This window comes from Silurus meridionalis, chromosome 28 (assembly GCF_014805685.1).
Source record: "Silurus meridionalis isolate SWU-2019-XX chromosome 28, ASM1480568v1, whole genome shotgun sequence".
NCBI classification, from domain to species: Eukaryota; Metazoa; Chordata; class Actinopteri; order Siluriformes; family Siluridae; genus Silurus; species Silurus meridionalis.
Genome location: NC_060911.1, coordinates 6,866,619 through 6,884,915, shown reverse-complemented (window position 1 = coordinate 6,884,915; position 18,297 = coordinate 6,866,619). Strand labels below are relative to the sequence as shown.

Here is an 18,297-nt window from a genome sequence, read left to right as displayed (position 1 = left end):
TTTTCAAATTCTCAGAATATCTTAAAGTTCTGAGCTGTAGCAGTTTTTTTGCATTTTTGTCTCAGTCAATCTCTCAAAGCTTCGAACTTATTATCTCGTACTTGTGAATAAACATCACAAAATGTCAAAAAGACTCAACTCAGTTTTTTTTTTTTAATTACGTTTTAATGTTTAAAAAAAAGTCTAATATCTAATGTTATAATTTCTAATTTTGTGACTCATTATCTCAAATGTTTGGACTTCTTGTCTCAAACATTTCACCTATTATCTTAAATTTCTCATAAATCGTAACTGAGGTATTATCTCAAAATTTGTATTTAATCAAATGATTTTTGGGTTGTTCTAAATTTGTATATATATATATCAATTTTCAATATAATTATTAAACTTTGGATTTTTTACTTATCCCATTTTTATATAGTATATCAGAATTGCCCTTATTGTTGACCTGTCTCAAAATTCTAAACAAGCAAAAATCATTAAGAAACATTTAAACATTTTCTTAAAATTGTAAAATAATTATTGTGTGATTTATTATTTGTGTTGACGTATCTATTAATTCGGACATCTCAGAATTCTGCCACATTATCTCATAAAATTACATAAAATCGCATTATCGTATTTAACATTTTGGACTTTGCTGAATATTCTGATATATGAGATATAAGAACATTTTAAGAGAAGGCACAAATTTACAGTTTTACAGGAAAAATTTAAATTACATAACAGGTATCACACTACATGATCTTTCATTCGTCTTTGTTATTTGTGCATTATTTGTGTTATTTGTGCACTGAAATACTACCTGCAATGCGTACTTTTTTCTTCTCTTATTGTATTTATACATTGTACTGTGTATATACTGTATATTATAGTATGTGTATATTCTTTATATATATATATATATATATATATATATATATATATATATATATATATATATGCTGCTGTAACAAAGAATTTTCCTCACTGTGTACGAATAAAGGTATATCTTATCTTATCTTATTACAAGAGCAGTTGTTGTGTCAGTAAATTTGACTAATTTCTTTGATAAATTAAGCTATAAGTTAGATTTTTTTGCTCGCTTTAACCTCCCTTCTCTTACTCTGCCCTTCATGTCATTTGTTTCCTTTCTTTTTTTTATATTTCGCAGCATGGTTTCACTAATCACCCTTATCTGTCCTTCTTTTCCCACTAAATGCCTCGGTGCTGCTCTAAGCTGCTCCTCTAGTTGAAGCAGATCAAGCTTAAAAAGTGCAATTAATTGAAACACAGGGAGTGGGCGTCGCTCTCAGTGCGTAATCAGTGCCAGCAAACACTGATTAGAAAGTTTGCACCAACGTGTGAGTGGGTAATGAAGCTGTCTGCTGCAAAACGACATTTACTGCCAACTCTGGGCAAACTTATCAAATACACCAATCCCATGTCTCTCTCTAGGGATGTGTGTGTGTGTGTGTGTGTGTGTGTGTGTGTGTGTGTGTGTGTGTAATTGTTGGCATGTCTGTCTGTCTGTGAGCGTGTTAATGAACGCCAGTGATGCTGCCTTGTCTTATGTGCTTCGTCTTTGTCTCTCTAGACTTCCTTCAAGGTGAAATCCTTTAATAAAAACCAACAACATAAAAAAAAAAACATTCTGGTCCTGTATTGATATGATTCGATTTTTTTTCCCCCTGTATTCACATGTCAAATGAAAACGCATCCAGAGCTCATTAGGGCTTAATGAGATTTTGTTCTGATACCTGGCTCATTTCGATCGCTTCGCGTGCTTCTGCAGGAGCTTTTGCATGCTTCAGGCATGTGAGATTAGGAGAAGTGGTCAAATTACATTAAAAATGTTCACTTGCAGCGTGTGTGATATTTATGGTATAAAAATAATTGTGAGGATTATGGACAGGGACTACGTTTCCCACAAAGCACTGCACCTCTAAGCACCACGTCAAGCGTTTAATTGCGCACCCGAGTTACTCGAGGAATCGTTACAGCCATTTGATCGTCCGCCATTTATGCCATTTTTCATGCACGTATAACATTTGCAATTGAATACAATATCTAAAAAAATTTTTTTACGTAAATAAATCCACAGAAAAGAGATTATTAAATCATTCTAATATATTTATGTAGTATATTATTGCAGTTTATTTTCCTCATTATTATAGTTATCATTTTCAATTTTTTTTTTTTTATTGTTTTTCTTCTTCTTGGTAAAGATATAATTAAAAATGTGAACTTGAGCTCATGTAAAAAAAAATAAAAAACCGTGTTAAAAGATTTGTATGCAATTAACAATAAATATATTAAGAAATATAATTCTATATAATAATATATTTAATATATATAAGATGTCCTCTCCTTCTTTTATATCTTATCCACCTCAAGGTTTGATGCATTCTGAGATGCTTTTCTATTCAGCATGGTTGTAAAGAGTGGCTGTTTGAGTTACTGTAGCTTTCCTGTCAATTCAACCCATTCTAGATGTTTCTTTACAGGGCCTCTCTCATCAAGAAGTCTTTTTCAATCATTGATCTATTTTTTTTTTCTTCACCACTTTCTGGTACCCTTTATTTTTCTGGATTTTACTCATTATTATACTTTTTTCCACGCAGAGTTTATTCTGAGTCGGCCTTTAGTTTCTTCCCCGTGCTGCCCGACAACCCTGTGACAGTTCTGGCGTATACTGCAAAAAAAAGGAGTTAAAAAAAAAAGAACAGTGCATTTGCTGACGCCCGGGAATCAGAACCGAGCAACAACAAAAAAAAAGCCTAACAAAGTTGCACACACACTCACACACACATACACACATGCTGACGTCAGGGATTCAGCAGTGGCACTCGCCGCTCCGGATCTCCCAAGAGGGACTCTGTTCTCTCTGATCCTCCTGGCCCTCCCAACAGCCCTAACAGAGCGATACTCGCAACCGGCTTCGTTTTGATCTGCCGCTGTAGTGTACACTGTGTTGATGAAAGGAATATGTTTGTTTTATTTACTCTCTTATTTATTTTGATCCGAACAAGCCACCCAGAGATGACCTTCATCGACGTGTTGGTCTGTTTTCACTTTGCTACATTACTCACAGTGCCGTTAGCACTACCGGTGGGATTTAGCCGTCGCTTCATGCCAGCCTGAACCAACCCATGTAGTTTTAGTACTTTAGTCGGTCGGGCGTCTCATCTGCCGAGTCAAGCCGAGCCTTTGTGCTGTATAGCATTCTGGGATATTCCAGCGATTGCACCGATGTCTCAATTTACGTCTGGGTTCTTTTAGGTCTCCCCGTGACATCGTCAGGGTTGACGATGGAGTTGACACTGGAAATACAGCAACAAATGAATTCAATTGTATTTGTATAGTGTGTTTAACAATGGACATTGTCCCAAAGCAGCTTCACAGAAATAAATAGATTACAAAATAGTAACAGTGGTAAGGAAAAACTCCTCTGAGGAACCAGTAGGGTTCCTGAGAGATAAATATACTTCAAGGTTCTTCTCTGTTCTGTCACCGAGGTGGTGAAATGAACTTCCCCTAGATCTCCGTACAGCGGAGTCCCTGTCTATCTTCAAGCGACTGTTGAAGACCTACATCTTCCTGAATCACTTAAATTAGCACTTTCCAAGTTTGCTTTGTGGAATTCAAGTTATATTTATATTAAGTTTGTCTATTAATCTTGCGTACCAGTGTAGATTTATTCATTGCTAGAGACTCAAAGCACTTTTGGACAAGGACGTCGGCTAAATGCCACAAATGTAAATATGAAATAAACCAGACTCAAAAGGACACGCGTCCTCATTTGGATGAAACCAAAAGTCCATACATTACAGTTCATTGTTAAGGCTTGCTAATGGAGACTCAAGTGTTAAACAGTTTATAGTGATTGTAGTCCCTAATCCATTAAACTTAAACTGTTTATTAATTCATTCATTAAAAATTAATGAACACATTTTATTTATATTTATACGAATGATTAAATGAGCACCACAAATTCATTCCATATAAAAGCATTTTCATGGTGGGGTTTTCCTTTTTACTGGTTTTTAAAAAGTTCATGATGGGATTTCATGTGTTGGATAAAAAATAATGGATTTTTGTGAGAGAGGAAGGAAGTTGGAAGGAAAGCAACCTCACCAACACCCACACTTTCCCCCACCCCCCTTTCCCCTAACGTCACATTTTCTTTCACCACTAATACACGCAACGGAAACAATGGCAAGTCTACGTTACAATAAGCGTGAAGCAAACACTTTTTTCACGTCGCTGTTCTTCCACAGGCGAGCCGCGCATTTGCCGCAACCAAACCAGGTTTCTGTAATGATGTAATGAGATGTTTGTCACGCATCGAACGCTACGAGTCCTAATCAACACTTTCCCGCCAAACAATATTCTGATCATTTGTCGAACGTGATTAAATTCACGGGGTGTTGCATTTTTTTTATTTTTTTTTTGTGCAGAAATTATAGTCTTTCACAACACGCGGGGTTCGCACAAAAGATTCTTTCGGGGACAGAAAAAGATGTTTCGAAATGTTTATGTGGAATCTCATCAACACAAAAGCAGGGTGGTGCGATTTCATATGGAAAACCGTCATCATGGCGAGCTAGACTACAGTGTACTGCCTGTAGAAAGCGATCGGTGTGAAAATCCGTAAAATATTGGCAGTCTTCATTGAAATAAACCAAAATGAATATTAAAATTTTTAGTTTTGTGATATTGGCATGCTGCAACTGTCGCATCTTTATGATAGATAATTACACATGTGGCAAAAACTGTACAAGAACAATATGACCTTCAATAATGTTTTTCATCAATCATGCACTGATATGTAACTTAATCATCTTATAATCATTACAGAGGTCTATACGGTATATGCATTCTCTCTGTCAATAAACCAATCGGATATCTTTCGTACACCTCCTGGTGTCTGTGTGTCAGGGATCCACCAGCCACACCTTCACCTAATCACTCCAAGGCAGCTCTCCTACCGACTAATCATCTACACCTGGCACTCATCAGCCTCCAGACTATATAACCTCCATTCCCCACCAAGCTCATTATCCGTTCTACAGTGTAGGCTGATGAACATTGCTGGATTCCCAAGCGACATATGCTACGTGGTTAGTTTGGTTTTCATATTTTACGGGACTCTGTTTAGTTCTCTGAACTTTCTCCGGTCATAGTATTCACCAGGTTTTGCTAAACATTGAGCTTGGCTCTGGTTTGCCGTTTTCTGCATTTGCCCTTTGTTTCTTCATTAAACAGCGTGAATTGCACTTCGGTTTCCGGCAGGTTCTTCCGCCTGACACTGTGTGACTGATATTCCCATATCCATATTGGAGAAACTGATCAAGAACAAGTGAGATGAGACTTAAGTCGTTGCTCAGAGATGAACCTCGTCATTAGATCATGCATTTTCATTCTCTCATTTATTTATTTTAGTAATAACAGTGAGTCAGACTTTGTGATATTTTTTTCCATTCTACAGGTGGTCTGTTTCTGTAAATCTATCCACTGAAGCCTAAGATTTTTTGACTGACAGGTGTGAAACCAGATGTTATTTGTAGCTTTGTAGCTCCTCCATTTCAAGATTTGATTCCTTTTAGATGCTTTTCTGCTCAGCATGGTCGTAAAGGGTTACTGCAGCTTTATTGTGAAGGCAACTCATTCTAGTTTTTATTCTCTTGGCCTCTCTGATAAACAAGGTTTTTATTTTTTTATTTTTTATTTTTTTTTGAGACAAAATCATGTGATATGTTAGGACTGGAGTAATTTGTGGCTAAGACAACTTACTTCATTTTCAGCTCTGTGTTCTGTTATGTAGCTCTATGATGTGTAATGTAGCTCTGTCATTTTATGTAGCACCAGGGTTCTGAAGAAACACTCATTTCACAGATTACTGCATCAGCTAGATATGGTTGAAATGACAAAAGCTTTTTGACTTCTTCTTGACTTGACTTTCAATTCTGGAAATCAAACCCTCTAGAACCGTTCCCCATTCTGATGCTTTATGAAGCTCTTGACCTACAACTGGATGAATGAGCAACAGTTGTTCCTTGAGAAAGTGGTTGCTGTGTGTATGGCTATAAATAACAACACATGCAATTTTTGTTAGATTTCGATTCAGGGTATGAGGACGCAAAAAAGATACTCTGAGCCGACATGCTGACCAAATGCATATTGTATCCTTTCAATATTTATCACAAACATAGTTATATGCAGGATACAACTTGAAATGAAATTTAAAAAAAAAGAAAACGATCTCTCACTGCATTTACATTTACATCTGCGGCATTTACTAGACGCCCTTATCCGGAGCAGTGTACAAAAGTGCTTCAAAACCTCTATCAATGAATAAATCTATACTGATTCACTAAATTGCAAACATGGGACCATGAGCCTTAACTATGTTGGCAGGAATTATTAATATTTTAATATATATATATATATATATATATATATATATATATATATATATATATATATATATATATATATATATATATAAAAAATTTTTTTATAATAAATACATAGACAAAACAAATTTAAATGTAATTATAAAATGTATTTTTTTTTTCTTTATTCATTTTACTTTATGCTCATTTCTCCCAACAGAGTTGCAATTGAAAGGACAAAATTGTGATTGCTTGAGGACAAAAAAAAAAAAATCATTAATTGTCGTGTGATTATTTTATTTTCAAACACTAATGTCTGTGCAATTAAGATTTCCTTTTTAAAAAAATGTATTCCCCACTTTTCTATTTATTTTTATCGCTAAATTGATCCAAAGCGTCTACTCCGGCTTTTAAAAGGCTCCAATGTAACTGTAAGAAAAAACACCTTTTGTTCAGGGACGTTGCAGTTTTGAAACAGCTCAGCGTTCGCCAGCTCTTGGAGGCTCTCCCACACTGCACGCTTGTTTTTCCCCAATGTAATACACCTGAATCAGATTAGCTAATTACTAAACTGCTGTTTATAAACTGAACCTGGTGTGTATAGAGCATGAACTGTTCAGTGCACTACGAACTGAGATGTTGGAAAACACTGAATATTCTTTTTTACTAACAAAGCTATTTTTTGTGTTTGTGTTCAGGAGACACCCTAGTGGCGTACCCCCATCCCCATCTTGAGCTTAGTCGAGTTTCAGCATCTCGCACCTGTATTGGCCAATCAATAGAAGGGAGCGGAAAAGGGGTGGGGCCATGTGGGCGCTTCGGATGCTCCTATTGGCCAGCCTGCTGGGCCCTGCGGCTTTGGGTGAGTAATCTTCCCTGCAAACTTTTGAATAATTCATAAAGCAGGATTATGAGATGTCTTACAACTGAGCACGAAAGTAGATGGCTAAACAGGAAAATGTCCCTGAAGCTTGGCTAATGAATTCCGCTAGCGCCAGAGAGTGATAAATTAATTTGAATTTAGATTAAGCTCCACTCTGGGAGTAAGAGAAGACTTGGTAGACGGAACGCTGGTCTTGAAGATTTAGTTCATTTGATAGTGTGAAGTCATTAATAAAGATAGGAACAGGTTGGACGCATTTTAAGTGGATCTACATGCGGCATGTTTGCAAAATAGTTCATTTCATTTGTTCTTCTCTTTGGCTTGTTGGTGTATAGTTATAATGCACATCATATTTTTTTGCTGCTGTTCCTCATGTACTCTTTACAGCATTATGTTACAAATGGATTTTTTTGGATAGGACACACATTTTGACGATCAGTTAAATGGATGAAAGCTATAGATAGAAGTTTGTGGACACTTGACCATCATTGAACATCTAATTCCAATTTTGCTGTTTTAATAACCACCACTCTTCTGAGAAGATGTTTCACTAGATGTTGGAGTGTGTTTGTGGAGGTTTTTGCTCATTCTGCTACAAGGGTGTTAGTAAAGTCCGGTAATGATGTAGGTGGGTGAGGTGAGGTGGTCTGGGGTGCAGTAAGAGTTCCAATTCAGCCCAAAAGTGTTCAGCAAGCTTCCAGTCCAAAGCATGTAATGAACAGGTTTGGGACTCCTAGTTCAAGTGAAGGAAAAATGTTATACCAACACCTCCAAAGACATCCTGTGTAATTGTGTGCTTTTAAGTTTGTGGTAACAGTTTGGGGAAGAAGCACATATGGATGAAAAAGTTTTGTGTCCCAATACTTTTAATATTTGAATACAAAAAACAAGGGAGAGTGATCTTTAAGGCGTGATGTTAAAGGAATACAATAACCAAAAATACCGAAATAATCATTTTGGTAAGCTTACACCCAACACAAAGTACCAGGAAGTTAAATCTATTTAAGAACTTGACATACTTTGGCATTGTGCCTGTATGGAAATAATCCGCTCAGGTTCTCAAGTCCTTAGTTATGTCAGATCTTCCAATCGTACGGAAATCAAGAATCCCCCATAGTCCGGTACACACCCGAGTTCGAATGAATGGACGAGAGATCTGTTTCCTAGACAGCACAAACTTGCCAAACCCAAATATACCGAAAGTGTGGAACTTCCTTAGTGGTTCACGGATCATGGTGTTGAATCTGGCGGGCGTGTTCAAGCTCAATTCCCCTCCATGTCCACTTCGTCACTGTCTGTCTGAGTGATATTGCCCAGGCTCTGTGCGGTGGAGGATTTGGGCGTGTGGCGTTGTCCAAGCATCCAGACCCTGGCAGTTCCACCATGGCGCCGCCTTAAATCACAATACCCACACCTATTCCTGGAAGAGCCTGATTACTGCGGTCGAGGTAGACATTGTGCATGTGGAAGACTGCAGAAAAGGACGCAAGGGAAATATAGTGTGAAGCAGAAAGTCGAGGGGAAGCAGTCTCTCTGCCTCGCTTCAAACCGTTTCCTTCAGGCAGAATCATCCGGCAACACTTTTGTCATCATACAGTGTGTTTTATATATATATGTGTGTGTGTGTGTGTGTGTGTGTGTGTGTGTGTGTGTGTGTGTGTGTATATATGTGTAGATGTGATGATGTGAGATAAGGCCTCACAGGCTGGTGGAAGAACTTGACCTCCAAAGCGACACACATTTTTCATAATGCGAGTCTGACACACACTGAGCTATGAATGGATTTAGCCACACAGAGGAATAAAAAAGAAAAAAAAGAGAGACAGACAGAAAGATATCTCTGTGTTACTGGATCTTTGGACTTTGAGTGCAGGCTGGAAAACAAGAAGACCTTTATGAAAAAAAAAAAAGGCACATTTTTGTTACGTTTGCTTTTTGTCTTCATTCATGCCACCCAATAGAGAGAGAGAGAATTTACGGAGCGTGAATGTTCGAAGATTTGAGATTCGTCTGAGCCAATCAGAGCAAGAGACGTTTTCCACGTTTTCCCCCTCTTGAGTTCCTGTCGCAACACTTCTCCTGCCCTCATGAAGCAAAAGTAAGGTTCTCCCAGACGACAATGATGACCGACAATAATGAGAACCTTCCAGTCTTTTTTGGCTTGATGTCTATGCCGCACAGAATCTTTAAAGTTCTAGAGCAGGTTTTAGAGAGATGTAGAATTCAGCACGTCCATTGTATCCTGGATCGCTGACTATCTGATAGGTAAGCCCCTGTTTGTAAGGTTGGGGAATTCCTTGCCTGATGTGGTGGTTAGGAACACAGGAGCACATGAGGGGACTGTCCTTTCTCCATTCCTGTTCACCCTGTACACTTCAGATTTCCAATACAACTGAGTTCTGCCACCTGCAGAAGTTCTCTGATCGCTCTGCAGTGGTGGGGTGTATTAGAGATGGGCAGGAATCAGAGTACAGAGGACTTTTGGACAGCTTTGTGGGGTGGTGCACCAGGAACCAGGAGTTGCTGAACGGTGGGCGTCAAGATGGAAAGGCGTCCCGAACCGCAAATGTGTGGAAATGAAAGTAAATAAAGAAGCTCTGTTTGGTAAACTGTCTCTATTTTTTCCAGAGTGGAACCAGTGAGTGTGTTACATTACAGTGATTTTTACACACACACACATACACTGACAATTTGCCTGTTTCATTTTTTTTCTGTTTTTTTTCTGTAGCATTATCTGCAAGATTGTATTTATTTTAGTTACAATTATTTAATTAAGGGTTTTTTTTTTTCCTTCCCTGCTTTTGTATCCCCCCCACGAGATCAATAAAGTGTATCTAAGTCTAAACCAGAAAGAAACCGTACCAGACTACCGGAGCAGAGTGTGTTCCTTGTCCCTCATGGACCCTCTCTAGTTCTATACTGTAGTGTTTTCTTTATTACAGAAGGTCCAAGAAAGTGTAGTTAGACCCATTAACCATTCAAAGAACTCTGGAGAAACATCTCATTCTCACTCCTGCTTCTCCATCTCAGCCATTTTCTACTTTCTTGCTTTCTGTTCTCACTCCCACTCATTTCTTTACTCTCACTGTCCTTTACTCATGTTTCTCATCTTAATTGCTTTCTCTGTATTTTTTTTCTTTTCACACTTTCCTTCATCTTGTTCTTCCTCTCTTAATTGCTTTCTAGTTTTCTTGCTGTCTCCATTGAGTCTGTTTTTCTTTTATCTATTTTATTATTTCTGTCTTCCTTCTTCTGTTCTCTCTCTCTCTCTCTCTCTCTCTCTCTCTCTCTCTCTCTCTCTCTCTCTCTCTCTTTCTTTCTTTCTTTCTTTTCCTTTCTGTCCATTCTTTTTCTTTCATTCCCTTAGTCCTTTCTCTGCCTTTTTATCTCTGTCTTTTCCTTCCTTCCTTTGCCTGTCTTACACTTTTCTTGTCATTTTCTTCCCTTCTTCCTAGTAGTGATGTTAGGGTAGTCTCAGGTTTTTGATTTGCTCATAATACTGCACACTGTCCCCTTCTGGTATGTTAAATAATCTCACCATCTCCACACCCTGTTTATTAGAATGTGTATATATATATATATATATATATATATATGTGTGTGTGTGTGTGTGTGTGTGTGTGTGTGTGTGTGTGTGTGTGTGTGTGTGTGTGTGTGTGTTTTCACTGTATGGAGTTAAACTTTTGTGCAGAAGACACGTGACGGATCATTGTCACTTTGCCTTTTGACCACTTCATGTTGTTACATATTTTTAATGGTTGTCTCTTCATGAACAACTCAGGCTTCACAGGGAGAGATGTATAAGAATAGTTTTCTGTCAGTCAGGATATTTCAGCCGGTCTGACACTGTTAATTAATTTCCTATTTCAGGGGCAGTTGTTAATACCGCACGGGCCTCTGAGTGTTCTCTAAACTCGTCTAATTATTTTCACTAATGCCTTTTCGCCGTAGTATTATTAAAAAAAAGAACTTGAGTTTGTCTGTCTTTGTGTGCTCGGCATTTTCTTTCTAATAAAAAATAAATACCGCATAATAAAACGCACACCGGAAATACAGGCTTTAATCATTTAATATGGTCAATATATATATATATATATATATATGTGTGTGTGTGTGTGTAAGACGGCAGATAAAATACAATTCTTTCATATGAAGAGTTGTGTGGCTGTAAAAATGTTTGATCGTTTGGATCGCAGGGGCTTCATTTAGGGGGCCACACTCTTTCCTCTTTCCGCTCTCTCAGCATTATTTAAAAAAAAAAAAAAAAAAGAAAGGAAAAAAAATGAGAGGAAAAAGATGAGTGGATTGGATGAGGCTAGCATGTGAGTTGAGTATGTAAATAAAAAAAGAGAACTCGCCGGGGTTCACAGGAAGATGCACATTTCATCTTGTGGAGTTTTTTGGGTTTATATGGCTACATGAGAGAGAGAGAGAGAGAGAGAGAGAGAGAGAGAGAGAGAGAGAGAGAGAGAGAGAGAGAGAGAGAGAGAGAGAGAGAGAGAGAGAGAGAGAGAGAGAGAGAGAAATTCTCACACCGGCACACCCATGAACAGCGAGAACAGCAGTTATGGCTCTCAGCTAGCAGCTAGAGGCAGGATGGATCATATCTTCAGTGCAATAAAAGTGCCTTTACTGCAAGGCGGTCAATTCAGCCGAGAAAAGAATGAGTCAGAAAGAGCGTGGGCGGATTTCTGTCAATGAAATGTGTGAATAAGGAATTGACCCCAGTTGCATCTGATGTTTTAGATGTCTGGGAAAGGTAATACCCTGGAAAACTCGCTGCTGCTTTTTTGTCCGATAGATTTTTAATATGGTCAGCATTGACTTGTGCACTACGTGGCAGCCGAGCCGCATGGGATCTCTGAGCGCGGGAACAATAAGAGGACTTGCGCCGCTCTTGGGAAGGGTGTTGTGACCGTTATTGATGTTTGACTCTATATAAAGGCATCGTGGGAAATGTTATTTCTGAACAGTGCGGTTATGGGCGAGGAAGAAAGCAAAGTATTATGTGTTTAGTTGTAATTTGTCTTTAACCGGGTCGCATCAGAGGAGTTTTTTTTTTCGTTTGAACTACAGCGCTGTTCAGTTCTCGAATTCTCTTCTTGGAGAGGTGCGGATTGACCTGCGTTGCGATAATGTAGTTTCCCACCTCAGGACATTCAGTGTGTGAAGTGAAGGGGAAAAAAAAACATGGATGACTCCACAAAAGATTTTTTAGCACATGAAGAAAAAAGCCCAGAAACAACAATTATTGATAAAATGGTAATAATTATATAAGGTGGGATGGCGAATAATCGTAGATTCGTTGCTTCCATAGGAGGAGTCTGAACCTACTACCAATCTCACTGTCGGATCCTCACAGAAGCAAGGATCATGCCATTTTGGGTATATGGGGGTGTTCAATGTATGATTTCAAATAAAACTCCTGGGTTTTTTCTCAATACATCAATATACAGCCTATTATGATCATGTAAAAAAATGTGAAAAGAAAGTAGCTTTTAATAAATATTTTTAATATTTTTGAATAAATCCAACCACCCCTGTGTCAGATATAAATTTCCATGATCTGTGAGCAACACAGCAGCATTTAAATATTTAACAATGCAATTGAATTCTGTAAATACATTTTTGATTGTTTTTCAGTGTGTCGATGTTGCACTGTACTAAGAGCTAGACTTGTCCAATCAGATTCGACTATGTAAATCTGTAGTCGAGGACACTTCTAAATCATATAATCAATTACCGTAATTTCCGGACTATAAAGCGCACCCATATATAAGCCGAACTGAATTTTACAAATATTTTTATTTTTAACATAAGCACCTGTGTATAAGCTGTGTCTACACTAATGTACTTTACACAGGCTTTAAAGAAATACACATTACACACGGTGTAACGGGAGAAATATGTTGCGCTTCCTTTAGGAGCGTAGCGGTATTTTGGGAAAAGATCGGCACAGCATTTTTCCGGTATTACTGTGTGTGTGCAAGACGAGGAATATGTCCTTATTATTTTCTGATGCTCATTTCTAAGTTTCTTTGACTAACCCGTAACGCTGTTGCCAAGAAAAATAAAAAAGCACGCGTTTTGGAAACCTGTCTGTGCTTATATGATTTCTGTTGTAACTGGAGTTAGTGAGCTCTCCCTTCAACCTGACTCAACGTGTTACAACGGCTTGTATCTAAACAGTAGCCTACCAAGAAAGTCATTGTTCACTGTCTTCCTCCTTCCTTTCACAACTATTTCTCTCGGGAGTTTCTTTTGGCAGCGTCGTGCGTAAAAAAAAAAAAAAAATTTTTCTCCCTATGTCGTGCAGCTCAGAACACAAGTGAGGTGCGTTTTTTTTTCGTTTCCGTTCGGAAATTTCATTGGTCTAATGTTATGTCGCTCAGTTTTTTGGCTTGAAGTTTGTGAAACCGGGAAAAACCCAGGAAAAGTTCATAAATTAGCCGCTTCGTTGTTTAAGCCACGGGGTTCAAAATGTAGGAAAAAAGTAGTGGCTTATAGTCCGAAAAATACTGTATATAATCAAAATCAATGATATACACTTAGCTGAGAGTTTTTGTTTTGTTTTAAATGACCCTGATTTCCCAGATTACCCCAAAAGCCAGTAACCCCATATAAAGCTACTTGAAACACTTTTTTCCTTCTTCCTCATATATAGAATTCTGGACCCAGCAAGAGAACACAAGCATCATTGATTAGCGTACTTACTTAGCGTACTTGTCCTGTTCTTGTTTACACACCGATCGACAGGACAATTTAGCATTTTTTCCGTCACACAAAAACAAAACTTTTTTTTTCCTCAGTCACAAATTCGCACAAATTCCTCAGGGTTGTTTGGAATCCAGTTTATTAACGCCGACACGTCTCGTGGTGTCATTTTCTCAGGAAATCGTCGTTCTTTGGCGAGATTGCTAAATTAAGCATTGATCTTGGCGGGGAAGTGTAAAATGGCTGTTTGCGTTTTTACGACACTGCATCTGCTGATGGCTGTCTCACTCTCGCCTCAAAACCCCCCCTGTGCTCGATGTTCTGTCTTATCAATATTTCAGCTTGTTGCTAATATCCTGCTCGCTTGCTGTCTTTCCGGGTGCATTGGGTTTTGAATTAGAAAATATTTTAATGTTTTTTTTCCTTACTTTTTTGTTTTTCCTTCAATTCGAACGGCATGGTGCGAGATTCGGAATAAACCAATTACTTTTAAGCTAAAGTGCAACATACAGTAGCTTTCAATTCGGCGTATTTACATATATATTAGATGAACCTTGGAGGAACCATTGCACTATTTATACACAGCGAAACCATAAATAAAATGATCATGTTCACTTCATGGCAAATCCAATGCAGTTGGTCGATTTTTATTCCTGTCTCCCCTTGCCCACCCCCCCCCTCTCACGCTCCCTCATTTTCTTTCTTCACTTGAAATGATTGAAATTTTTAGCCTTGAAACTGTATCGCAGCTCAAGGTGAAACACTGAAGTTTTGACATATTTGCTTGGTTCTAAGGAGCTCCTCCAGACGCTTTTCCGAATCCATCTGTTTGGCAGTCACATCCTCAACGAAGATAAGACTCGCCGGTTATTTATGGATCACACAGCCCACGTGCCCTTTAAAGGTTTCAGGGAATTGCGACAGGCTGAACTATGGTTCTTGGGGCAGTCTGGAGCAGAGTGATCTGAATTCAGGTTATGTGTTCTGCCCTTTTGGGTTTAATATTTCAGAACCCACAGTGTGTGCCTGGGTGGCTCACTTAAATTCACGGTGGGCTCTAAAAGTTCAGCGCTCCTTGTCAAGCTCCATTTTAACACTTCCTTAAATCCCAGCGCTGTATGTTTCACGCTTGTCAACGGCATAGGTTTTTTTTTTTTAAACAGATTATGCCTGTTTTTCATTATTTATGCTGCAGTGCAAAGCTCATTGTTTGGTAACCTTGTGTAAATTTCAGTTAGAAGGATGTGTTCAGGAATTCATAGCTTTCACAAGTCTGACTGAATCGAAGCTTTGTTTACCAAGTTCATGCATTCTCTACCGCATATACTATACGGACAAATGTACTGGGACAATTGGCTTTTCCTACCACATGCTGTTCTTCCCCAAACATTTACCACAATGCGGAAGGCCAACAATTTCATAGGATTTCTTCAGATTTGGTAGAATAAAATTTTCCAATCATTTGAAATAGAAAACTCAAACCTGTTCCAGAATGACCAAGCCCCTGTGCATTGTCCGTTTCATGAAAGACCTTGAGTAGCCTTCTATAAGGCTCTGATCTCAACCCTCCTCACCTTACATCAGTACCTGACTTTACTAACACCTTTGTGGGAACATCTTCCCAGAAGTGTGGAGGTTATTATAAAAGCAAATGTGGATTAAATGGGATGTTCAAAAAGCAAATCTAATGGTCGAGTGTGTGCAAACCTTTGTCTATACAGTGTATGTTTGATATGTCTAATTAGTACAGGGTTAAACAGTTTTCCAGCCGATGAAGCAGCAACCTCCGCAATGTGGAGGCATTTTACACGGACCTTAGAGAAGCCATATTAAAAATATACTTATTTTTTAGCACATTATTAGCGCTACACTGAAAGATTTCAGCTCTAATATATGCCTGTCAGAAACATTTTCAGTTGATATCATTTTTTCTTCGTCTTTGATTTAATTAGAATATAATTGATCAGATAATAAAGACTGATAGCACTAAGCAAATTTAGTAATTGAATCTGTTTAAAAGATGTGTATTCACATTATTAGACTGGTCTGATGATGAGACTTTATGGGTGAATTTCAACGAAAAGCAATTGTTATATTTAGCTCGAGTGAGAGATGATCACAGGACATTATTGTGATATGATGTATTATGAAAGAAACACCTGAACCACCTCAGGATCTACTTTAAATGTACTATTCCAGATTATTGAGCTCCTCAGGCTATTGCAGAAAGTAAGCTTAGTAACAGAAACCTCGTTTACTCAACCTTACTCTTTACGGTCACTACCCACAGATGAAGAGCTGTAATCTGTGGCCAGGGATAAAGAGAAGTCTGGGCTGACCTTCTCAGCCTGTTGCCATCTTAGCCCATAGCAGGAAAACATAGGAAACATTCATAATTGGCTGGATGGATGGATGGATTCAAGAATAAATGGATGAATGAATAGATAAATATAATTATTCATATAAAAAGTAACCAGCATGCTAAACTCCTGCTATAGGTTTACAATTGAATAGACTTTTGGTGTATAGATGAAGGAATACTAAGCTCTATTTGGGAATAGTTAAATAGACTGTAAAATGTTTGATCTTTCCATCCATCCCTCCTTTTACCTGCCCATCCATCCTTTTACCTGCCCATCCATCCATCTATCCATTGTCCTTTTACATGTATCCATCCATCCATCCATCCATCCATCCATCCATCCATCCATCGTCCTTTTACCTGTTCATCCATCCATCCATCCATCCATCCATCGTTCCATCCTCCTTTTACCTGTCCATCCATCTAACCATTCATCTATGAATTCAATTGATCTATCCATCTTTCAGAATCATATTTATCGCCAAGTATCACGGGCTGTAACTACAAGGAATTTGTCAGTGTGCTAGTGCTATAAAATATGAAAAAACTATAAAAACAAGGACAATTAAATAATAAATGATAATACCATAAATAATAATAAATCATAAAATCATAAATATAAAGTCATTAACTTGTGCATTAACAGTGCACTGATCATTTTCACAAATTTACTGGAAGTGGTAGCTCAATGTTAAAGACTTTGGGTAACTGATTGGAAGGTCGGGGCTCAAGCTCTGGTATCGCGAAGCTGCCACTCTTGGGTTCTTGAGTGAATTCCCACCTCACACCCAGTTCTCTACCTCTGAATCCACCACTTAAATTAATCAGAATAACGTGGTTAATGAATGTTTTATTTTACATTTTTTTTCTCTCTAGAGGCATATGGAATGAGAGTAGCTGTATGAGGGAGAGCTTTCTTATATAAAAGTCATGTTTGGAATCAGTATATTGTGGGCAGAAGAGACTGGTCATAGGTAGCAGTAAATCAATGAAGATTGAGCTCATATGCCTTGAGAGAAAACACGTCAGGAACTCCACTCCTCCAAAACTGCTCCTTCCCATGCAAACTGACATTTGCTAAACAAAGTGACTGGCACTGCTGAAGCCTTCAGCATGAACTTGCAAGTCAACACATTGCAGGCATTTTTTTTATTTTATTTGTGCGCTCGTTGTTGATGTACATTATTTTGGAGAGTTGGAATCAAGATGAAAGCACAGATGGCACTGAACGGATTTTGTTCATTCGACACAATTGTGCTGCTTTTCATATCTACCAGTACTCAGTGTATAAGGGGTTGCCCTGAAGAGCTGAGTACTGCTGACAGATCAGCGTTGTTGCCTTCGACACACGTGTCCACAGTTTATAGAAATATATAGAGTTCTCTAAATAATAACCCCGTCCTCAACTACGCTGTCCAATTTTTTTTATTTTTTTTTATATTTCTATTCTAATTTCCATTCTAATTTAATTCTCTTTCCACTCTAATTCCCCGGATTACATCTTGTTTACCGCTGCCTCCTTTTGTTCTTCATTTTCCTCATACAGGAAAAAATCAATACCTATCTTAACTTGTGTATATTGGGGGGAGGGGGGTTTGGAGGGGGGTAACGGGACTGGAGACTGTGAGCCTCAAAACCCTGTCTTTCCTCTTCATGCTAATTTTTTATAAATAGATCGTTGCAACAATTGCCCCCCAACACACACACACACACACACTTATACATGCCGAATAATGCTTAATGAGGCACTGTGTCGACTGCAAGGTCAAAAAGCTTGCACACTGTTTATATTGGAGACCATCTAAGAGAGCAGAGGGAACGAGGGAGTCCTCACAGTAACCTCGCCATGAAAACCGGCCCACACACGCCGTTCGGTGTTTGATGCTGTCCATCTCTAAGCAAAAATCATTTCTTTTATAACGACTTGCACGTCGTTGTTCTCCGTTTACCGAACGCCCCGT

The 18,297-nt window shown here is 38.3% G+C and overlaps 1 protein-coding gene across 19 annotated transcripts in view; it reads left to right on the top strand.

Moving 5' to 3' along the window:
• LOC124381300 (adhesion G protein-coupled receptor L3-like) overlaps positions 1 to 18,297 on the top strand; it is a 298,169-nt gene that overhangs the window by 85,305 nt on the left and 194,567 nt on the right. For all 19 annotated transcript variants that reach the window (XM_046842786.1, XM_046842803.1, XM_046842805.1 and 16 more), the window contains exon 3: positions 7,076 to 7,239. In XM_046842786.1, the coding sequence (XP_046698742.1) occupies positions 7,185 to 7,239 (55 nt within the window). In that variant the 5' untranslated portion in view covers positions 7,076 to 7,184. The remainder of the gene's footprint in view (positions 1 to 7,075; positions 7,240 to 18,297) is intronic.